At 46.3% G+C, this 24,856-nt stretch overlaps 1 protein-coding gene across 2 annotated transcripts in view; it reads right to left on the reverse strand.

Moving 5' to 3' along the window:
- Positions 1-23,373, reverse strand: part of LOC139264787 (poly(U)-binding-splicing factor PUF60) — a 179,663-nt gene extending 156,290 nt beyond the window's left edge. For both annotated transcript variants that reach the window (XM_070881926.1, XM_070881925.1), the window contains exons 1-3: positions 23,303-23,373; positions 11,959-12,045; positions 2,930-3,019 (exon numbers count right to left, since the gene is read on the reverse strand). In XM_070881926.1, the coding sequence (XP_070738027.1) occupies positions 2,930-3,019; positions 11,959-12,045; positions 23,303-23,344 (219 nt within the window). In that variant the 5' untranslated portion in view covers positions 23,345-23,373. The remainder of the gene's footprint in view (positions 1-2,929; positions 3,020-11,958; positions 12,046-23,302) is intronic.
- Between the last annotated feature and the right edge of the window lie 1,483 nt (positions 23,374-24,856).

The following is a 24,856-nucleotide window of genomic DNA, read 5'->3' on the forward strand; positions in this document are numbered from 1 at the left end:
CTTTCAGGCAGTGAGTTCCAGATCCTCACCACCCTCTGGGTGAAGAAATTTCCCCTCATATCCTCTCTAAACCCCCCCGACATTACTTTAAATCGATGTCCCCTGGTGGTTGACCACTCTGCCAAGGGAAACAGGTCCTTCTATTCTATCCAGGCCCCTCTATTTCAAAGAAAACAGCTCCAGCCTATCCAATCTGTCCTCAGCCAAAATTCTCCAGTCCAGGCAACATTCTTGTAAATCTCCTCTGCACCCTTTCCAGTGCTAAGAAAGCATTCCGCATGCCTTTTAACGACCTTATTGACCTGTCCTGCTACCTTTAATGATCTGTTGACATACACCCCAATGTCCCTCTGTTCCTCCACATCTCTCCGTATCCTCCCATTTGGTGTGTATTCCCTTGCCTTGTTGCCCCTCACTTTTCCGGATTGAATTCCATGTGCCACTTTTCTGCCCAAACGATCTACATCTTCCTACATTCTAAAGCTTTCCTCCTCACTGTCAACCACACGGCCAATTTTTGTTTCATTTGAAAATTTCTTTATCAAGCTCCCTGCATTTAAGTCTAAATCATTAATATATACTACAAAAAGTACTGAGCCCCGCGGAACCCCACTGGAAACAGCCTTTCAGTCTCAAAAGCTCCCCATAACCATTACCCTTTGCTTCCTGTCACTGAGCCAATTTGCCACTCTCCCTTGGATCCCATGGGCTTTTACTTTTTTGATCAGCCTGCCACGTGGAACCTTGTCAAATGCCTGGCTAAAATCCATGTAAACTACATCAAACGCACTGCCCTCATTGACCCTCCTTGTTGAACTCAATCAAGCCAGACACAACCCTCCCTGAACAAATCCATGCTGACTGTCCTTGATTAATCTGTGTCTTTCTAAATGAAGATTTATCCTGTCCCTCAGAATTGATTCCAGTAATCTGCCCACCACTGGCCTGTAATTGCTCGATTTATCCCTTCCTCCCTGTTTAAACAATGGTACAACATTTGCAGTTCTCCAATCCTCTGGCATCACTCCAGTAGCCAGGGAGGGTATGAAAATAAGCCTCCGCAATGTCCTCCCTTACTTCTGTTAATAGCCTCGGATATATTTCATGCGGTCTTAGCGATTTAGCTATTTTCAAGGATGCTAAACCTCTTAATATTTCCTCTCTTACTATGTTTATCCCGCCCAATACTTCACAATCTCTGAACTTCAACATCGGCATCGTCCCTCTGTTGTGAGGTTAAAAGACAGCCGCAGAATATTCATCAATAGCTTACCCACATCCTCCACCTCCACACATAGATCGCCATTTTGGTCCCTAATAGGCGCTACTCTTTCCTTTGTTATCCGCTTGCTCTTTATGTAATTGTAAAACATCTTTGGCTTTTCTTTGATTCTATTTCAGTATTTTTTCATGCCCTCTTTTTGCTTTCTTAATTTCACCCCTGCACTTTCTGTATTCTTCTCGGCTTTCTGCAGTATTAAGCTCACGATATCTGATATCGGCTTCCCTTTTTTTGCCTCATCTTACCCTGTATGCACCTAGTCATCCAGGGGGCTCAAAATTTGGCAGTTTCTTTGTGGGAACATGTTTACCCTGAACTCCATGTACCTCCCTCTTGAATACCTCCACCTACAAGTAACTGTTTCCAGTCCACTTTTGCTAAGTCACTTCTCAGGCTAGTAAAATTGGCTTTCCAATTTAGAACCCTTACTCCTGTTTTTTCTTTGTCCTTATCCATAATGATGCTAAAACTAAATGAATTGCAATCACTACCACAACAATGCTCACCCACTGATACTCCTTCCTCATTCCCAAACACTAAATCCAGAACTGCTCCCACTCGTTGGGCTTGCTACTTATTGGCTAAAAAAGTTCTCCAGAATGCAATTTAGGAATTCTGTGCCCTCTACACTGATAATATCCCGGTTAATATTAGGGTAATTGAAATCTCTCACTATTCGTGCCCTATTGTTTTTGCACTGGTCAGAAATGTGCCTACAAACTTGCTCTTCTATCTCCCTAGGACTGTTTGGGGGTCTATCGCACACTCCCAGCAGTGTGATCGCCCCTTTTCTGTTCTTCAGTTCAACCCATATATCATTTCATGATTCCCTCCTCACAGCTGTAATTGTTTCTTTAACCAATACGGTGAGCCCCCCTCCTTTTTTATTCCCTTCTCTATCTTGCCTGAAAACCCTGTAACCAGGAATGTTGAGCTGCCATTCCTGCCCTCCTTTCAGCCTCAGTAATGGCTATAATATCATGCTCCCAAGTGTCTATCTGTGCTCCCAGCTCAGTGTCAGACTGTGTTACACAGCGCTCCATGCTGCTGCTGCCTGTACAGGGGTCAGTGCTACATGCACAGCCACTAATTTCAGTGGCTGACAGTGCAACGCAAACAGCTCCAGTGCTCTCAACCGCCCCAGGCTGCTGCAAAAAGGTGCTGCTGTATCACTCCTGATTAAAGGAAGTACGATGCTTTAAACTGCCCTGAAATCAGTCTCCATTACTTACTCCACAAGCTAATGAAAGTCATCAAACACACACACAAACTGGACACTGTACTGAATGCAATGCTGAATCTCTGCCCCTGTCGTGTCAGACCAGGGTCCACGTGTTCACCTGCTGGGTCCATGTAGAGCATCCCACAGTTGCACCTTAATGGTGGCAATCAGGGACAGCACAAGAACAGTGCATGAGCCACGGGCCTGAACAGTACAGTGCGATTTTTTTAGGCAAACAGCCCAAAGCAGTTGAGCCTCAGACAGAGCAGCCTCTTTATAACAAACTGGGCAACTGCCTGCATTTCAGGCGAGCAAGGAGGCTCCGACCTCAGCAATAAAGGTGGCCCGACTGCAGAGGCAGAGATGCAGCACAGTAACCAGCGAGAACAGGAAAAGCAGCACTGCGGGCCCCAAGTTAGACTCACCTGCAGGTTGGTGAGCTGTTGCTGCTGGTGGGCAATGGTTTGCTTCACTAACACACTCTTAATGCTCTGTTCCATTGCATACTTCTTAGCCTGAAAAAGAAAAGAAAGAAAGTGAAGTGGAAAAACGGAAGCTTTGCCAGGATTATTCCACAGGCATGGGACAATGTGGTTCCATCCCCATTAGTTGGTGGATGACGGGGGGGGGGGGAGGGGGACACAACAACAACTTGTATTTATATAGCACCTTTAACGTAGTAAAACGTCCCAAGGCACTTCACAGGAGCGTTATAAAACAAACAAATAAATTTGACCAAGTCACAAAAGAAATTACGGCAGGTGACCAAAAGCTTGGTCAAAAAGGTAGGTTTTAAGGAGCGTCTTAAAGGAGGAAAGAGAGATGGAGAGGTTTATTTAGGGAGGGAGTTCCAGGGCTTGGGGCACAGGCAGCTGAAGGCATGGCCACCAATGGTTGAGCTATTATAATCAGGGATGTTCAGGAGGGCAGAATTTGAGAAGCGCAGACATCTCAGGAATGTAAGAGGCTGGAGGAGATTACAGAGATAGGGAGGGGCGAGGCCATGGAGGGATTTGAAAACAAGGATGAGAATTGTGAAATCAAGGCGTTGCTTCACCAGGAGCCAATGTAAGTCAGCGAGCACAGGGATGACGGGTGATGTTGATTGAGGGATGGATATTGGCCAGGATACAGGGGGTGGCTCCCTTGCTCCTCTTCGGGATTGTGCCTTGGGATGTTTTGCGCCCACCTGAGCGCGCAGATGGGGCCTTGGTTTGACGTCTTGTCCAAAGGACGGCAGCTCCGGGAGTGCGGCGCTCCCTTGGCGCTGCACTGGAGTGACAGCCTGGATTTATATGCTCAAATCTCAGGGAGTGGGACTTGAACCTACAGCCAAGGAGTTACTAAGACAGGTTGGTCAAAGTGATAAGATTTTAAGGAGCATCTTAAAAGAGAGAGGGGTGGAGAGGCAGAAAAGTTCAGGGAGGGAACTCTAGAACTGAAGGCCGAGGCTGCTGAAGGCTTGGCCACCAATGGTGGAGCGATTAAAATCGAGGATGTACAAGAGGCCAGAATTGGAGGAGCGCAGAGATCTCGGAGCCCAGAGTGTGCTTTATTTTATATCTAGGTAAATGTAGTGAGCCCAGGGGTTAAACAGAGGACGGTTGTTATTGTACTTTTGACCACCATGTGGTTTCCTGTTTAGAAAGGAAGAAGAATAAACACTTATCAGATTGTGGCCCAGAAGATAAAGGTTATTAAACATTAACCAGAAAAATAAATTGTATCAAATATAAACAGTAGATTTACAGCAAATACATTTACCATTCCTTCCCGGAATATTGAAAATAAAGGCCGTTCTCCTTACAGACTAAGCTGTACCAGAAGCTTAGTCTGACTAAACTTGCGGCAATTTATCGTGGACTGCACCAGTGTCTCTGGCCCAGTGTAGATGTGATGTATAGATTAAGTGTGTGTGGTCTTTAAAAATGTAAACCCTGTTCATGTTTTCTTTGGGGAATTGTGCTGATGATCTGTGTTTTGTTGTTGAATCAAAGTAAACTAATGTAGCCAGATGTTAAGGGTTTTTAAATCAAAAGTTTCATGTCGAAGAATTTTATGGAACAGTTCAGCCAATAAACTAAGATTAGGTGTTGGCCTGAAATTGGTTAATCTAAATAACAAAGGGATATTTTATTTGTATATATTTTTAAAATCAGACTGTGATAACTGACTGGAATGCCAGGCACTTCTCTCCCTAGATCTTTTGTGTAAGACACTACTGATGAGGCCTAAAGTTTATAAAGTGAAGTATTAATTAAAGGCCACTGACAAGAGCCAGGGATTCTTGACAATTAAAAGCTTGCACCGCTTGTGTATCCCATCGCTGCCTTGGGTAAACAGTTGCACTTGGCAGATTATGTTGACAGTGACCAGTCACTGTACTGACAAGGGCAGACACAATAAAAACTGCATTAGGAGCCCTGCCGGAGGGATTTGCAGTAAATATATTACAGCACTCAAGTGGATTGCCAATACTGCTTATTTAACATTTCGCAAGGGCAATGGCTATACGGATTTTTGCATTAGAAGGGAAAGGCTGTTGGAAAGCTTTGGTGATTGGCTGAGGAGAAATCGACTTCAAGATCCAATTGCTGTTTTTGAGTGAATCAAGAAAAGCTCCTGTGAACTGTAGAAGAGCTGATGGTCGGGGGTGGGCAGACAGAGGATTGCATGGGTCTCGGCTCATTAGATGTTGTTTCATTATAGCTCGTCTATATAATCAGCCTGTACATGCCACGCGTACGGGGTCCAGGAGAGGCGCGAGTTCAGGGCCCTGGAGAGACGAGGGCCCAGGGGGAGCACGGGTCAGCCCACACTGCGATGTGCGCGCGCACTAGGTCCGTACAGTCTTGGTTAACCCTTGCCACTGGACCAAGACCTAGCTCGGTCGAGCCCGTGGTGTGACTGGTGTGTAACGACCACCACACGTTAAAAAAAATCCACGCACAGGCATCTTCCACCCTTCAGGATGTAGTTCAGGATCTGGAATATTAGGTCCTTCATTGAAACACCTGTGAACTCATCCTTTTTTGGTCGCTTCAAGGGACTGTCTATGATGACGATGGGTGAGTGGGATTTGGTGCGAGTTAGGACATGGGCTGCCGAGTTCTGGATGACCTCAAGTTTACATAATTAGGAGCAGTAGGCCATTCAGCCCCTCGAGCCTGTTCCGCCATTCAATAAGATCATGGCTGATCTTCCAGCTCAACTCCATTTTCCCACCTGATCCCCATATCCCTTAATTCCCCTAGAGTCCAAAAATCTATCTATCTCAGCCTAGAACATACTCAACGACTGCATCCACGGCTGTTTGGGGCAGAGAATTCCAAACAGTCACAACCCTCTGAGTGAAGAAATGCCTCATGTCAGTCCTAAATGGACAACCCCTTATCCGGAGACTGTGCCCCCTAGACCGAGAGCAGTTGGGGACAGAGCGGAGCCAGGGGAATAAAGAGCGGAGGAGAGAGAGAAAAACAGAGTGACATCACAGGACAGCAGGTAGGTGGATTGGTTGGTGAGTACTACAGGTTTTTTAAGCTAGCTAAGAAACTGGATTTTTTTTTAACGTGTGGTGACCGTTGCACACCAGCCACCACATGGACTTGACAGAGCTCGGTCTTTAACCAGGACGAATGGAGACCTGCTCTGTTGCATACGACATATAGGTCTCTAGTAATACCACTCCAGGATATACTTGCCATAGAGGGAGTGCAACAAAGGCTCATCAGGCTGATTCCTGGGATGGGGGGGATTGTCCTATGAGAGATTTAGTGGACGAGGCCTATACACTCTAGAATGAGAGGTGATCTCATTGAAACATACACAATTTTTACAGGGCTCGACAGGGTAAATGCAGGGAGGATGTTTCCCCCGGGCTGGGGAGTCTAGAACCAAGGGTCACAGTCTCAGAATAAGGGGTCGGCCATTTAGGACTGAGATGAGGAGAAACTTCTTCACTCAGAGGGTGGTGAATCTTTGGAATTGTCTGCCCTAGAGGGCTGTGGAATCTCAGTCTTTGAGTATATTCAAGATGGAAATTGATAAGATCAGCTACGATCTTACTGAATGATGGAGCAGGCTCGAGGGACCGAATCGCCTACTCCTATTTCTTACATTCTTATTAACTTCGCAGTTCTGGTTATCATTCTAGTAAATCTGTTTTGCACCCTCTCCAGTGCTTTGATATAGAAACATAGAAATTTACAGCGCAGAAGGAGGCCATTCCGGCCCATCGTGTTCACGCTGGCTGACAAAGAGCCCCATGGCCCTCGGTCAGCAGCCCTAAAGGTTACATATAAACCTATGAACAATGACGGAAAGGCAAAGAGCGCCCAGCCCAACCAGTCCGCCTCTCACAACTGCGACACCCCTTATATATTGAAACATTCTACACTCCACCCCAACCGGAGCCATGTGATCTCCTGGGAGAGGCAAAAAAACCAGGCCAATTTAGAGAGAAAAAATCTGGGAAAATTCCTCTCCAAACCATCCAGGCGATCGACACTAGTCCAGATCACCCTGGCCGTATTCCATTCCCTGCAGTAATTTCCATTATATCTGCTCCGTCCAACAAAAGGTCATCGAGTCTAGAAACATCGAAAATAGATGCAGGAGTAGGCCATTCGGCCCTTCGAGTCTGCACCACCATTCAATAAGATCATGGCTGATCATTCCCTCAGTACCCCTTTCCTGCTTTCTCTCCATACCCTTTGATCCCCCTAGCCGTAAGGGCCATATCTAACTCGCTCTTGAATACATCCAATGAACTGGCATCAAATCTCTGTGGCAGGGAATTCCACAGGTTAACAACTCTGAGTGAAGAAGTTTCTCCTCATCTCAGTCCTAAATGGCCTACCCCGTATCCTAAGACTGTGTCCCCTGGTTCTGGACTTCCCCAACATCGGGAACATTCTACCCGCATCAAACCTGTCCCGTCCCGTCAGAATCTTGTATGTCTCTATGAGATCCCCTCTCATCCTTCTAAACTCCAATATATAAAGGACCAGTTGATCCAGTCTCTCCTCATATGTCAGTCCTGCCATCCCGGGAATCAGTCTGGTGAACCGTCGCTGTACTACCCGAATAGCAAGAACGTCCTTCCTCAGATTAGGAGACCAAAACTGAACACAATATTCTAGGCCCTGTACAACTGCAGTAAGACCTCCCTGCTCCTATACTCAAATCCCCTAGCAATGAAGGTCATCATACCATTTGCCTTCTTCACCGCCTGCAGGACCTGTATGCCAACTTTCAATGACTGATGAACCATGACACCCAGGTCTTGTTGCACCTCACCTTTTCCGAATCTGCCACTATTCAGATAATCTGTCTTCGTGTTTTTGCCCACAAAGTGGATAACTCACATTTATCCACATTATACTGCATCTACCATGCATTTGCCCACTCACCTAACCTGTCCAAGTCACCCTGCAGCCTCTTAGCATCCTCCTCACAGCTCACACCACCACCCAGTTTAGTGTCATCTGCAAATTTGGAGATATTACACTCAATTCCTTCATCTAAATCATTAATGTACATTGTAAAGAGCTGGGGTCCCAGCACTGAGCCCTGAGGCACTCCACAAGTGACTGCCTGCCATTTTGAAAAGGACCCGTTTATCCCGACTCTCTGCTTCGTGTCTGCCAACCAGTTCTCTATCCACGTCAGTACATTACCCCCAATACCATGTGCTTTGCTTTTTCACGCCAATCTCTTCTGTGGGACCTTGTCAAAAGCCTTTTGAAAGTCCAAATGCACCACATCCACTGGTTCTCCCTTGTCCACTCTGCTAGTTACATCCTCAGAAAATTCCAGAAGATGTGTCAAGCATGGTTTCCCTTTCATAAATCCATGCTGACTTGGACCGATCCTGTCACTGCTTTCCAAATCCGCTGCAATTTCATCCTTAATAATTGATTCCAACATTTTCCCCACTACTGATTGTCAGGCTAACTGGTCTATAGTTCCCGTTTTCTCCCTCCCTCCCTTTTTAAAAAGTGATGTTACATTAGCTACCCTCCAGTTGATAGGAACTGATCCAGAGTCGATAAACTGTTGGAAAATGATCACCAATGCATCCACTATTTCTAGGGCCACTTCCTTAAGTGCTCTGGGATGCAGGCTATCAGGCCCCGGGGATTTATCGGCCTTCAATCCCATCAATTTCCCGAACACAATTTCTCGCCTAATAAGGATATCCTTCAGTTCCTCCTTCTCACTAGACCCTCGGTCCCCTAGTACATCCGGAAGCTTATTTGTGTCTTCCTTCGTGAAGACAGAACCAAAGAATTTGTTCAATTGGTCTGCCATTTCTTTGTTTCCCCATTATAAATTCACCTGAATCTGACTGCAAGGGACCTACGTTTGTCTTCACTAATCTTTTTTTCTTCACATATCTACAGAAGCTTTTGCAGTCAGTTTTTATGTTCCCGGCAAGCTTCTTCTCGAACTCAATTTCCCCCCTCCTAATTAAACCCTTTGTCCTCCTCTGCTGAATTCTAAATTTCTCCCAGTCCTCAGGTCTGTTGCTTTTTCTGGCCAATTTATATGCCTCTTCCTTGGATTTAACACTATCCTTAATTTCCCTTGTTAGCCACGGTTGAGCCACCTTCCCCGTTTTTGTTTTACTCCAGACAGGGATGTACAATTGCTGAAGTTCATCCATGTGATCTTTAAATGTTTGCCATTGCCAATCCACCGTCAACCCTTTAACTATCATTTGACAGTCTATTCTAGCCAATTCACACCTCAAACCATCGAAGTTACCTTTCCTTAAGTTCAGGACCCTAGTTTCTGAATCCCAATTACCAGCTCTAGGCCCGTAACCCTGCAGGTTACTGCACTTTAAGTGCCCATCCAACCATCTCAAAAGTGGTGAGGGTTTCTGCATCCACCATTCTTCCAGGCAGTGAGTTTCAGATCCCCACAACCCTGTGTAAAGAAGCCCCCCCCACCCCACACTCAAATCCCCTCTAAACCTTCCAACAACCAGCTTAAAACTATGCCCCCTCATAATAGCCCCCTCCACCAATGGGAATAGGCCCTTACTATCCACTATGTCCAGACCCTTCAATAATTTGTACACCTCGATGAGGTCTCCTCGCAACCTCCTCCGTTCCAATGAGAACAAACCCACCCTATCCAATCTATCCTCATAACTAAGATTCTCCATTCCAGGCAGCATCCTGGTAAATCTCCTCTCCACCCTCTCTAATGCAATCACGTCCTTCCTATAATACGGCGACCAGAACTGCACGCAGTACTCTAGCTGTGGCCTAACCAAAGTATTATACAATTTAAGCATAATCTCCCTGCTCTTATATTCTATGCCTCGGCCAATAAAGGCAAGCATTCCGTATGCCTTCTTAACCACCTTATCCACCTGGTCTGCTACTTTCAGGGATCTGTGGACAAGCACTCCAAGGTCCCTTTGTTCATCTACACTATTAAGTGGCCTACCGTTTAATGTGTATACCCTTTCCTTATTAGCCCTCCCAAAGTGCATCACCTCGCACTTCTCTGAATTAAATTCCATTTGTCACTGCTCTGCCCACCTGACCAGTAGATTGATATCCTCCTGCAGCCCATGACTTTCCTCTTCATTCTCAACCACAGCCAATTTTGTCATCTGCAAACTTCTTAATCATACTCCCTATATTTAAATCTAAATCGATATATACCACAAAAAGCAAGGGACCTAGTACTGAGCCCTGCAGAACCCCACTGGAAACATCCTACCAGTCACAAAACTATCCATCAATCATTACCCTTTGCTTCCGACCTCCAAGCCAATTTTGGATCCAACTTGACACTTTGTTATGGATCCCATGGGCTTTAATCTTCATGACCAGTCTACCATGTGGGGCCTGATCAAAAGCCTTGCTAAAGTCCATATATACATCGTACGCATTACCCTCATCGACCCTCTTAGTTACCTCCTCCAAAAATTCAATCAGGTTAGTCAAACATGATCTTCCCTTAACAATTCCGTGCTGACTGTCCCTAATTAATCCTTGCCTTTCCAAATGCAGATTTATCCTGTCTTTCAGGATTTTTTCCAATAATTTTCCCACTACTGAGGTTAGGCTGACAGGCCTGTAATATCTCGGCCTATCCCTTTCTCCCTTCTTAAACAAGGGCACTACATTAGCAGTCCTCCAATCCTCCGGCCCATGCCCAGATCCAAAGAGGACTGGAAAATGATGGTCAAGGCCTCTGCTACAACCTCCTTTACTTTGCTCAACAGCCTGGGATGCATTTCATCCGGGCCTGGGGACTTATCTACTTTCAAAGCTGCTAAACCCCTTAATACTTCCTCTCTCACTATATTTATGTCATCCAGAATATCACACTCTTCCTCGATAGCAGTATCTGCATTACCCCTTTCCTTTGTGGAAACAGATGCAAAGTATTCGTTAAGAACCTTACCAACATCTTCCGCCTCCACCCAACGATTACCCTCATGGTCTCTAAGAGGCCCTATTCTTTCTTCAGTTGCACTCTTACTCTTAATATATTTATGAACATCTTAGGGTTTTCCTTACTTTTACTGGCCAAGAATTTCTCATGCTCTCTCTTAGCATTCCTAATATCCTTTTCAATTTTGCCACTTAACTTTCGATATTCCTCTAAAGTATTTAGCCTCTTGTATATGACATAAGCGTCCCTTTTTTTCTTAATCCTCCCCTCTAAGTTCCTAGACATCCAAGGGGCTCTAGAATTATTTTGGTATGTATTGCCTCCTTATTCTTTCCACTAAAATGTATTGCCTCGCACTTATCTATATTTAACTTCATTTGCCAAAAACATGCCCATCCTGCAAGTTTATTATTGACTTTGTGAGATCGTGCACTGCTGCCATTGCAGCACGGCTACGTTTTCTTGAAGTTTTTAAGCGTAGCTAATTAATGCAATATTAATTACTCTCGGTGAGTGTTTACTCTGCCTATCTACTGCTCCAAGTGAGGGCACAGGAAGCATTATACTTCAGGGTCGGAGGTTCGGGCCTGCAGTACGCAGCGATCCTGTTCAGGTTCAGCACTACAGCCGGCGAATGCTTGATGGCGACGGGACTGCCGGAAAGGACTTAATGACGGGTAATCGTGCCGCAAAGAGGCGCTAACAGCTGCTTAAATTCCCCGAAATCACCGGCCTGCTTAATACGATTTAAGTGAGGCTTTTGCAATTGGCACCTATGGTAATGACAAGTGATCAGCACCATAGGGCGATAGCGGCGACTGCCCAGGATAAACAGGGACAGTGGAGGTGGCAGGGGCTGTGTCCTGCATTCCTACATTCAACATCAACAAAACCCCTCCGACTTTGCCGTATGCCTGTGGCCCCCTGCTCACCAAACCCCCACCTCCCCCAAGCCCTGCATAAATGACATTCTATGCAATCTGTTTTGAATTCCATCCCTGGTCAACCTGCCCACTTTGAGATTTGGCCTCACCTTCTGCAGCGCCTCCTGCTGCTCGGGGTTAAGAGGTGGCAGGCCAAGCTTCGACTGCCCATTCTCCAGCTTCAAAATGTCACCACCCTGAAATAAAGCACAGATGGATTTCAGTTCACTGTGGGTCCGACCCTCTGCTTTTAAATGAATCAAATAAATACAAGTGCTACTAATAAATCAGGCAAGTACATATCTGTTGTATAACCTGTGAAACACACTGACTGGGTCACATTTATAATAAAACCTGGAGCTAGAATCACAGCTCATTTTGCAGCAAAGGCCCAAAACATGACGGTTCCCTTTCCACTGCTGACTGACCTGTTCTCAGATTGTTTCGGATTTCCAGTTGTTGGGTTGTTTACATATTTATTTATTTATTTATTTTTACAGTGCAGCAGAGAGTACTGCCCCTCCGGCAGTGCAGCACTCCCTCAGTACTGCCCCTCCGGCAGTGCAGCACTCCCTCAGTACTGCCCCTCCAGCAGTGCAGCACTCCCTCAGTACTGCCCCTCCGGCAGTGCAGCACTCCCTCAGTACTGCCCCTCCGGCAGTGCAGCACTCCCTCAGTACTGTACAGTTATGTCAGTCTAGATTTTGTGCTCAAGTCACTGGGGGTGGGACTCAAGAGGAGAGAATGCCACCACTGAGCAAGGGCTGCCACTCGTCAATGACTGAAGAGCAGATTTATTGAACCATTCTAATCTGTTACCTAAAGCTTGGGATAGAGTGAGCCGACCTCAGCCCGCCAATCAAATTGTTCCAAAAAAACTATTTACAACCCGTTATGCTGCTTTTCAAGGTATCTCTAAGACCTGCTGCTGAAAACAAGTTTAAAATAATAAACCCCGTCACCAAAAATGACAACCACTTATTTTGCACTTGCACATATCTCCAATTGATTGTTATAGAAACATAGAAAATAGGTGCAGGAGTAGGCCATTCGGCCCTTCTAGCCTGCACCGCCATTCAATGAGTTCATGGCTGAACATGCAACTTCAGTACCCCATTCCTGCTTTCTCACCATACCCCTTGATTCCCCTAGTAGTAAGGACTTCATCTAACTCCTTTTTGAATATATTTAGTGAATTGGCCTCAACAACTTTCTGTGGTAGAGAATTCCACAGGTTCACCACTCTCTGGGTGAAGAAATTCCTCCTCATCTCGGTCCTGAATGGCTTCCCCCTTATCCTTAGACTGTGTCCCCTGGTTCTGGACTTCCCCAACATTGGGAACATTCTTCCTGCATCTAACCTGTCTAACCCCGTCAGAATTTTAAACGTTTCTATGAGGTCCCCTCTCATTCTTCTGAACTCCAGTGAATACAAGCCCAGTTGATCCAGTCTTTCTTGATAGGTCAGTCCCGCCATCCCGGGAATCAGTCAGGTGAACCTTCGCTGCACTCCCCCAATAGCAAGAATGTCCTTCCTCAGGTTAGGAGACCAAAACTGTACACAATACTCCAGGTGTGGCCTCACCAAGGCCCTGTACAATTGTAGCAACACCTCCCTGCCCTTGTACTCAAATCCCCTCGCTATGAAGGCCAACATGCCATTTGCTTTCTTAATCGCCTGCTGTACCTGCATGCCAACCTTCAATGACTGATGTACCATGACACCCAGGTCTCTTTGCACCTGCCCTTTTCCTAATCTGTCACCATTCAGATAATAGTCTGTCTCTCTGTTTTTACCACCAAAGTGGATAACCTCACATTGATCCACATTATACTTCATCTGCCATGCATTTGCCCACTCACCTAACCTATCCAAGTCACTCTGCAGCCTCATAGAATCCTCCTTGCAGCTCACACTGCCACCCAACTTAGTGTCATCCGCAAATTTGGAGATACTACATTTAATCCCCTCGTCTAAATCATTAATGTACAGTGTAAACAGCTGGGGCCCCAGCACAGAACCTTGCGGTACCCCACTAGTCACTGCCTGCCATTCTGAAAAGTCCCCATTTACTCCTACTCTTTGCTTCCTGTCTGACAACCAGTTCTCAATCCATGTCAGCACACTACCCCCAATCCCATGTGCTTTAACTTTGCACATTAATCTCTTGTGTGGGACCTTGTCGAAAGCCTTCTGAAAGTCCAAATATACCACATCAACTGGTTCTCCCTTGTCCACTCTACTGGAAACATCCTCAAAAAATTCCAGAAGATTTGTCAAGCATGATTTCCCTTTCACAAATCCATGCTGACTTGGACCTATCATATTACCTCTTTCCAAATGCACTGCGATGACATCCTTAATAATTGATTCCATCATTTTACCCACTACCGATGTCAGGCTGACCGGTCTGTAATTCCCTGTTTTCTCTCTCCCTCCTTTTTTAAAAAGTGGGGTTACATTGGCTACCCTCCACTCCATAGGAACTGATAGCCCACAGCATGTTAACTAGCTTTTATTCTGCGCTCGCTCCTCCATTAAAACCTGCATTCCAACCCAATTCTGTTCCTTGGTCGTCTCCTGTACCTTTTCCCTTTCTGCTTCTGGCCCACTGAGCAACAAGTTGCTTTTATACAGCAGCAAGAAACCATCAACCCCACAGCAAACTCCACACCTCGCCACTGATTCCACCCGCCCACCCATCACCCCGCCGATCGACACCCCCCTCACCAAGTCCCGCCCACCCGATCTACACTCCCCTCAACAAGTCCCGCCCACCCATCACCCCGCCCACCCATCACCCCGCGGCTCGCCTCGCTGACCCACGCCCCCGGCTCGCTGATCTACGTTGGCTCCTTGTCCCCCAGACTTCAAATTAAAAATTCTCATTGTTTTTAAATTCCTTCATGACTTCACCAATTTCTTTAACCTCGTCCAGCGCTACAAATCTTCTCCCCTGAACACCCCCTTCCCCGGACTTTGGCCTATTGTATATTCCCCTTCAGCCACCATTAGGTGTCAAGGATCGTAAACTTCAACAACTCTTGGGTACTAACGCCCCTTCGGAACCTTCACTCCCCTCTGAGCCCATCCCTTCCAATCTCACCTCGCCATGTTTTCACTATCCACTATGACCTTCCCCTCTCTGACCCCAAACAATCAGTCCTCAGCAAAGGCCTGAGCTTCATCCCCTTACCCCCCACCTTAAATGAATTTCGAGCTCGGCACAACGCCGAGTTCTTTTTCCACCGCCTTCACACCCACAGAGGGTCCTACAGTCAGGGGACTGAGACAGAGGGGTCCCCACAGTCAGGGGACTGAGACAGAGGGTCCCCCAGTCAGGGGACTGAGACAGAGGGTCCCCCAGTCAGGGGACTGAGACAGAGGGTCCCACAGTCAGAGGACTGAGACAGAGGGTCCCAGTCAGGGGACTGAGACAGAGGGTCCCACAGTCAGGGGACTGAGACAGAGAGAGGGAGGGAGCGCAGGAGACAGGGTGACTGAACACCGTGAACATTTTCAGTTGATCAGAGAGAGCCAGCATGGATTATGAACAAACCTGATTGAATTTTTTGAAGAGGTGACTGAAGTAGTCGACAGAGAAATGTTATTTATATGGACTTCCAGAAAGCATCTGATAAAGTCCCACATAAGAGACTGTTAACTAAAGTTGAAGCCCATGGAATTGAAGGCAAATAATTGACTTGGTTAAGAAAGTAGCTGAGCGACAGGAGGGATAATGGGCAGGGACTCTGATTGGCAGGATGTGACGAGTGTCCCCCGCAGGGATCTGTGTTGTGGGCTCAGTCAGCGTCTTTATTAACGACTTAGTTGACGGCATAGAAAGCCACATATCCGAATGTGCCGATGACGCAGATAGGCGACATTGCAGGCAGCGTAAATGAAAGCATAAAATGACTGATATTGATAGATTAAGTGAATGGGCAAAACGGTGGTAAATGGATTTCAATGTAGGTAAACGTGAGGTCATCCGCTTTGGACCAAAAAAGGATCAAGCAGGGCACTTTCTAAATGGTGACAGGCTAAAAAAAACAGCTGAGGTCCAAAGAGTCTTGGGGTCCAGGTGCGTAGATCATTAAAATGTCAGGAAAAACTAGAGAATACTCAAAAAGGCTAATGGAATGTTGGTCTTTATATTTAGACGACAAGATACAAGGGGATAGAAGATTTTCTATCATCATCATCATAGGCAGCCCCTCGAAATCGAGGAAGACTTGCTTCCACTCTAAAAGTGAGTTCTCAGGTGACTGAACAGTCCAATACGGGAATTACAGTCTCTGTCACAGGTGGGACAGACAGTGGTTGAGGGAAAGGGAGGGTGGGACTGGTTTGCCGCTCGCTCCTTCCGCTGCCTGTGCTTGATTTCTGCATGCTCTCGGCGACGAGACTCGAGGTGCTCAGCGCCCTCCCAGATGCTCTTCCACCACTTAGGGCGATCTTTGGCCCGAGTCTCCCAGGTGTCAGTGGGGATGTTGCACTTTATCAGGGAGGCTTTGAGGGTGTCCTTGAAACGTTTCCTCTGCCCACCTGGGGCTCACTTGCCGTGAAGGAGTTCCGAGTAGAGCGCTTGCTTTGGGAGTCTTGTGTCGGGTATGCGGACGATGTGGCCCACCCAATGGAGCTGGTCGAGTGTGGTCAGTGCTTCTACGCTGGGGATGTGGGCCTGATCGAGAACACGGACGTTGGTGCGTCTGTTCTCCGTGGATTTGCAGGATCTTGCGGAGGCAGCTATGGTGGTTATTTCTCCAGCGATTTGAGGTGTCTGCTGTGTATGATCCACGTCTCTGAGCCATACAGGAGGGCGGGTATTACCACTGCTCTGTCGACCATCATCATAGGCAGTCCCTCGTATCGAGGATGACTTGCTTCCACGCCAAAAAGGGATGAGTTCACAGGTGTTTCAATGAAGGACTAATATTCCAGATCCCGAACTACATCGTGAAGGGTGGAAGATGCCTGTGCTTGATTTTTTTTAAGGTGTGGTGGCCATTGCACACCAGTCACCACATGGGCTTGACAGAGCGAGGTCTTGGTCCAGTGGCAAAGATTACCCAAGACTAACTGGAGACCAGCTCTGCTGCACAGACCGAGCGCGCACACATATCGCAGTGTGGGCTGGCCCGTGCTTCCCCATGGCCCTGGTCACGTCCCTCTACGGACTCTTGCCGCTCCTTTGCACCTCCTGCTGTGCCTACCCGCACTGCAATCAGCTGATGGTCTTGCAGGCCGGGACCGCGCCGATTTCCCGCACGCTGCTTCCTCTATAAGTTTGGTGGCAGGTTGGAGGTCTGGTTTTCAAACACACTTCCTCAGGCAACTGAAGGCTGTGCTGGACCTCGTCATCGATGTCTATAATGGCAGCTGGTCATTACTACGCCATACACATCCTACCCAGATTAACCTTTTTCTAACCTCTATCATTACCATTTTCAATTTGGCCCATCATCCCTTTTGTCTCTCTAATCTCCCCTGCCTTCCACCCTATCACAGACCTTCCCTTTTGTGCTTTCTTCCCCTCCCCCTTTCGGTGCTTAAGAACGTGCTCTTTTCGAACATTCGGCAGTTCTGACAAAGGGTCATCGATCCAAAACGGTAACTTGGTTTCTCTCTCCACAGATGCTGCCTGACCCGCTGAGATTTCCAACATTCTCTGTTTTTATTTCAGATTCCAGCATCCACAATATTTTGCTTGTGTTGTGGTAGAAGTTATGCTGCAGCTGCACAAAACCCAGATTAGACCACACCTGGAGTACGGCGAGCAGTTCTGGGCACCCCGTACCTTGAGGAGGATATACTGGCCTTGGAGGGAGTGCAGCGTAGGTTTACCAGAATGATACTCGAGTCCAAGGGTTAAATTACGAGTGTATTCCCGAGAATTTAGACGGTCGTCGTCTTCCTCGTATGGTATTAACAAAGCAAATCGAATATCAATATCGAAGTTGGATATATACACGCCAAAGCTTCCGGTGTAACAGCGTGGACATCTTATAGGCGAATTCCCCGAGGGCTGTGCTCAATAATTTGTTCCAGGGTTCGATTAGGAGCGCCACAGTCGCATGATGGGGATGCTTTAATCTTCCACCTATGGCGAAGGCGGTTGATGGTTGTCCACTGATTGTGAGGAAGGTTTGACCCTTCAGGTTGTATTGCGGGGTCCTCTATAAGGAATCTATTCCGTATGTCACAGTTCTTCCAAGCATTTCGCCGCTAGTCATCAAGGCTGAGGGGAGATGGTCCAAAATGTCCGTCTAGATTTGAGACGGGTTGGTGGTAGGTTGTTCAAGTCGGCCTGGATTGGCATATCTTTGCTGGTTTAGGTGATTTGATCGATGTTTTCAAGATATTGAAGGGAACAGATAGGGTAGAGAGAAATAAATTTTTTCTGCTGGTTTTGGAGTCTAGAACTAGGGGCAGAGTCTAAAAATCAGACCCAGATCTTTCAGGAGTGAAATTAGGAAACACTTCTACACACAAAGAGCGGTAAAAGATCGGAAATCTTTTCCGCAAACAGCAATTACTGCTAGATCAATTGTTAATTTTAAATCTGAGATTGATTTTTGTTAAACCAAAAACTATTGAAAAATATGGGCCAAAGGCCAGTATTATGGATTTAGGTCACAAGTCAGCCATGATCTCAATGAATGGCAGAACAGGCTCGAGCGGCTAAATGGCCTACTCCTGTTCCTGAGAGCGCACCTGACAGTAAGGAGACTGAGCCATCGGAACCTTATAAAACATGTTCCTGCCAAATCCCTGCCAGTAGTGCATGGGTGATTCACCACATGCATACACTACACATAAAATTAAAGGCACAACACACATTAATTCCCATCAGTTTAAACAAAAGCACATTACAAAATCAGCCTCCAATTGATGTGTCCAACAACAATTTATTCATTGAACACAGGAAACAGTCAGGAAGTGCACACAGACCTAAGATTGTTAATGTTCTAGTCGATCTCCCGTGGCAGAGAACACGTGGAGTCAAGACAGAGGTCCAGTCCTGAGAGTGAAGTGGGGTCAGAGGGCAAATAGACGAGGGCGCGGCAAAACTTTGGCAACAGGAAGTGATGTTTTACAGACAGGAAGGGTGCACAAAGATAAGATTTTTAATATATTATAGATAAGTCTTGCATGTAGCAAGCGCTTCCTGTTTTATGCGTTGGGTTATTCTGAGACTAGGAGATAAGACCAACAGCTAATGGACAATTGACCAGTCAGGAAAATCCACCAATAATAAGCTGAACCAATCAAATCACAAAATATTTTGGGGAAAAACTTGCCTACCAGTTTCTCCCTCAGTAATTGACATTTCGAATTTGCAAGTGTCTTTCAAAATGCTGAAATTTATCAACTGGATTGGCTGACGATACCTTTAACGTCAGCCTCAGCCTGCTCCACAAGTCTACGCTGACTGGTTATTTTCCCTTTACAGTTGAAACGATACCAACCACATGTATCCCGAGCATGTAGTTTGTGGAATTTCCCGGCAGAGTTGAAGCAATCCTTTCAACCCAGGAGGATATACCGCTTCTATTTCCCGAAGATTCAGCTCAGGTGAGCTTTACATTTACAGTAATAACTGCTGCTTCTCTTCTACAAACTGCGTCACTTTTATCTCCAACAGTTGAAGCAGCACTCCTCGCTCCTTTTGTTGCCATTTGGAAAGCAAAACAAAGTGTTTTCAAGAATTGAAGCTCCCAAAGGATTTAAACCCAACTATATTTAATTGGCCACTGTCCAAACCCACCTCCTCATCGTGACTCCACATTGACAAAGATCTCATTGGAGAAAGTGTACTATTTCTGTATAAAAACTTGGAAGCAGAGTCAGACTGGCGCAGTGGTAGCACTCAACTCCAAGTCAGAGGTTCATGGGTTTAAACCCCACTCCAGACACCAGCCCATAATCCAGGCTGACCCTTTATCGGAGCGCCGCACTGTCAGGAGTTCCTTTCTTTCAATGAGACGTTAAACTGAGCCCCCATTTGCCCGCTTGGGTGGATGTAAAAGATCCCATGGTACTAATCAAAGAGCAGGTTGCTTGCTAAGCCCAGTGTCCTGACTAACATTTATGCCATAACCATCATTTTAAAAATTGCTGTTTGTGGGAGTTTGCTGTGCTCAAATTGGCCGAGTGTTTCCTACATTACAATCGTGACGACGCTTCAAAAAAGTACTTCATTGGCTGGAAAGTGCTTTGCCACATCCTGAGGTCATGAAAGGCGCTTTATAAATGCAAGTCTTTTCATTTTTCAAAACACTGAACTTGAGTATTTAATGAGGTAATTTTGTGTTTGTGGAAGATTGCTTATTAAAGACAAGTCAAATTAATAATCCCCGTCATCTAACCAATCAAGAACCTAACCCACTCAATCATTGCAATCACTCAGCCTTGTGCTCCCCCCCCCCCCACTTACCTCATCAATAGCATCAGAGCTTTCAGCCATCTTTATCCTAGTCCGTACTCCCGGCATAAATCCCACATCAATGTCGAGCCGCCCTCAACCCAGCTATTTAACCAACTTTCCGTTACTCTATTATTTTGTTCATTCTCGGGATGTGGGCATCACTGGCAAGGCCAGCTTTTACTGTCCTTCTCTAGTTGCCGAGGTGGTTGTGAGCCGCATTCTTGAACCGCTGTGGTGAAGGTGCTCCCACAGTGCTGTTAGGGAGGGAGTTCCAGGATTGTGACCCAGCGACAATGACGGAATATTTCCAAGACTCAGTATGGGAGTTTGGAGGGGTTGGTGTTTTCATGCACCTGCTGCTCTTGTCCTTCAAGGTGGTAGAGCTCACGGGTTTCGGAGGTACCTTGCCGAGTTGCAGAAGTATATTCTCTGGATATTATATATAGTAGCCACAGTGCACCGGTGGTGGAGGGAGTGAATGTTGAAGGTGGTGGATGGAGTGCCAATCAAGCAGCTGCTTTGCCCTGGCTGGTGCCCTGGATTGAGTGTTGGAGGTGCACGCATCCAGGCAAGTGCAGAGTGTTCCATCACACTCCTGACTTGTGCCTTGTAGATGGTGGAAAGGCTTTGGGGAGTCAGGAGGTCAGACACTCGCCGCAGAATACCCAGCCTCTGACCTGCTCTTGTTGCCACAGTATTTATGTGGCTGGTCCAGTTAAGTTTCTGGTCAATGGTGACCCCCAGGATGTTGATGGTGGAGGATTCAGCGATGGTAATGTCGTTGACTATCAAGGGGAGGTGGTTAGACTCTCGCTTGTTGGATATAGTCATTGCCTGACACTTGTGTGGTGCAAATGTTACTTGCTACTTATCAGCCCAAGCCTGAATGTTGTCCAGGTCTTGCTGCATGCGGGCATGGATTGCTTCATTATCTGAGGAGTTGCGAATGGAACTGAACACTGTGCAGCCATCAGCGACTTCTGACCTTATGATGAGGGAAGGTCATTGATGAAGCAGCTGAGGGTGGTTGGGCCTAGGACACTGCCCTGAGGAACTCCTGGAGCTGAGACGATTGGCTTCCAACAGCCACCAGAACCATCGTCCTTTGTGCCAGCTATGATTGAATCCTTGGAACTACACTCTTGTCAAATGCAGCCTTTACATCACTCTCACCTCACCTCTAGAATTTAGCTCATGTCCATGTTTGGACCAAGGCTGTAATGAGACGTGGAGCCATGTGGTCCTGGCACAACTCAAAATGAACATCGGTGAGCAGGTTATTGGCGAGTAAATGGCGCTTGATAGCACGGTTAACGACCAGATTGTATTTGTCCTGGGCAATTTTCCATATTGTCAGGTAGGTGCCAGTGGTGTATCTGTACTAGCACAGCGTAGCTAAGGGTACGGCTAGTTCTGAAGCACTGGCCTTCAGCACTACAGCCAGGATATTGTCTGGGCCCGTAGCCTTTTCCCTATCTACTGCACTCAGCTATTTCTTAACGCCACGTGAAGTGAATTAAACTTCAGTCTAGTCTTTTGCATTCGCATTCTCCAATTCAAGATAAGCAAAACCATACAGCATAAGCTACTTCATATATACAGAACCGTGAATATTCATTATTATTCATGGGATTCGAGATCATTCTCCTATCAGGAGTACTTGGATTCATCATCAGAGCCTCATCGGTTGTAACTACGTGACTATGGAAGGGAGGTGGGGTAATTTGTCAACACAGCAATATCTGCCTCACACAATTGCTTCGAAGTTAATCGATGCTCCCATTGATCAGTGCTCGGTACTGAGGCATGGTTCAGCAGAGTTCACAAGAAATAGCTGCATGAAGATTCCACTTTACATCAGTATAAGCTCCATTCCCAATCAAAGTTTGGGCAAAACTTTGGCAGATGGAGTATAATGTGGGAAAATGTGAGGTTATCCACTTTGGTAGAAGAAATAATAGAACAGCAAATTATAATTTAAATGGAGAAAAATTGTGAAGTGTTGCAGTACAGAGGGACCTTGGAGTCCTTGTGCATGAAACATTAAAAGTTAGTATGCAGGTATAGCAAGTAATCAGGAAGGCAAATGCAATGTTGGGCCTTTATTGCAAGGGGGATGGAGTATAAAAGCAGAGAAGTCCTGCTACAACTGTACAGGGTATTGGTGAGGCCACACCTGGAGTACTGCGTACAGTTTTGGTCTCTGTATTTAAGGAAGGATATACTTGCATTGGAGGCAGTTCAGAGAAGGTTCACTCGGTTGATTCCGGAGACGAGGGAGTTGACTTATGAGGAAAGGTTGAGTAGATTGGGCCTCTACTCATTGGAATTCAAAAGAATGAGAGATGATCTTATCGAAACATATAAGATAATGAGAGGACTTGAAAAGGTGGATGCAGAGAGGATATTTCCACTCAAAGGGGAAACTAAAACTAAGGGACATAGTCTTAGAATAAGGGGCCACCCATTTAAAACTGAAATGAGGAGAAATTTCTTCTCTGAGGGTTGTAAATCTGTGGAATTCTCTGCCCCAGGGAGCTGTGGAAGCTGGGTCATTGAATATATTTAAGCGGAGATAGATTTTTGAGCGATAAGGGAGTAAAGGGCTATGGGGAGCGGGCAGGGAAGTGGAGCTGAGCCCAAGATTAGATCAAATGGCCTACTCCTGCTCCTATTATGTTCAAAGCTTCAATATTGTGAATGGGTCAATGTATCGTGTGTGACCCTGAGCCACACAGACCAGGATTATAGCAGGATCTGTCCAGCACAGCCGTCGGCGGAGCAGGAAGTTGCCTACAGTCCCTCTGGACCAATAAAGGAAAAACACATACAGCTGACAATACACACCCAGGACAGATAGATTTCTGCTCCTGTTATCCAACAATTATATCGTGTTATTTTATTTCCATTATTTAAAGCCAACTGCTAGCTCCAATTGGATGTGCACCATGCAGAACGTCCTTGTTGACCAAGTGTATGAGAATGGCATGCAGCAATGAGTAAAGCTTCAAAAGAGACTTACCAGCATCATCTGCAACGTGGGGCTTCCCAAGGGTTCCAGCATCTATTGGATTAAACACAGAGTACCATGACTGTAAAGTGTATGGATATCCTCACCTTCATAACTACATACCCAAGACATAGATCCTCCCTTGCCCGAGCCTCAGGAAACACGGGGTCAGTAGCAAGTGCTCTCATTTTAATGTTACGTCCCCTTGTTTTGGATTCCCCCACCAGAGGAAAGTTTACCTGTATCTACTCTATTGAGTCCCTTTATCATTTTAAATACCCCGATCAGATCCTCCCCTCAACTGTCTACACTCAAGGGAATACAAGCATAGTTTATGTAACCTGCCCTCATCATTTAACTCTCAGCTCCGCTCTGATGAATGTACAATCCTCTGAAGCCAATATATTGTTTTTGAGGAGCCCAATATAGAATGCAGTACTGAGATGGGGTCTGACCAAGGAAGTAGCCCCCCCATCAAATCTCGGTGCTCCCATTTTTTCCAATATCGCTTCTGCAGATCACCATGTGCGCAAACTCCTCACAAAATTCAACATTCGTTCGACATGACTGATGGTCCCACCCGGCCTCTTCCCCAGCACCCACCTTTCCATTAACTCCATTCCCCTTTATCATTCAGCTACCCCTCCCCTCATCATCCCCATCTCCTTTCCCCCTTTTTCATTCAAAGCCCTCACTTTCATCCCCCTCCTTTTCAATCATCCTCCTCCTCTCCTCCATTTTATCCTTCACTTTTTGTTTTAACCGTCCCCTCTCCTCTATTTTCTTTCCCTTTCTCCTCTCCATTTAAATGTTCCCTCTCTCCTTTCCACTTTATCCTTACCCTCCATTTAATCCTTCCCTTTCCCCTCTCCTCCATATTATCCTTCCTTTTCTCCGCCGTGATTTTATACTTCTCTCCATTTTAATTTTCATTTCCCCCTCTCCTCTCCATTTCATCCTCCCCCTCTTCTCCATTTTATTGTTCCCTCTCTCCTCTAAGCATTTTACCCGTTCCCCCCCCTCTTCCATTTTATCCTTCACTCTATCTCTATTTTAACAGCTCCTTTCCTCTATTTTATCTATCCCTTTCTCCTCATGCATTTAAATGTTCCCTCTCTCCTTTCCACCATTTTATCATGCCCTTCCCCCCCCACTCCATTGTATCCGTCCCCCGCTCCTCTCCTCCATTTTACCCTTCCCCTCTCTCCATTCTATCCTGCCCCTTTCTATTTTATCCTTCCCACTCTCATATCCTCCATTTTATGCTTCCACACTCCTCTCCTCCATTTTATTCTTCCCTTTCGCCTCCATTTTGTCCTTTCCCCCCCTCTCCTCCATTTGATCCCTCCCTCCCTATTTGAACCCCCCCCCTCCAATTTATCCTTCACTCTCCTAACTCTATTTTATCTGTCCCCTTTCTTCCATTTTACCTTTCCCTTTCGCCTCTCCTCCATTTAAATGTTCCCCCTCTCCTTGCCACTTTATCCTTGCCCTCCATTTAATCCTTCCCTTTCTACTGTCCTCCATTTTATCCATCCTTTTCTCCTCTCCATTTCATCCTCCCCT

This window comes from Pristiophorus japonicus, chromosome 5 (assembly GCF_044704955.1).
Source record: "Pristiophorus japonicus isolate sPriJap1 chromosome 5, sPriJap1.hap1, whole genome shotgun sequence".
NCBI lineage: Eukaryota > Metazoa > Chordata > Chondrichthyes > Pristiophoridae > Pristiophorus > Pristiophorus japonicus.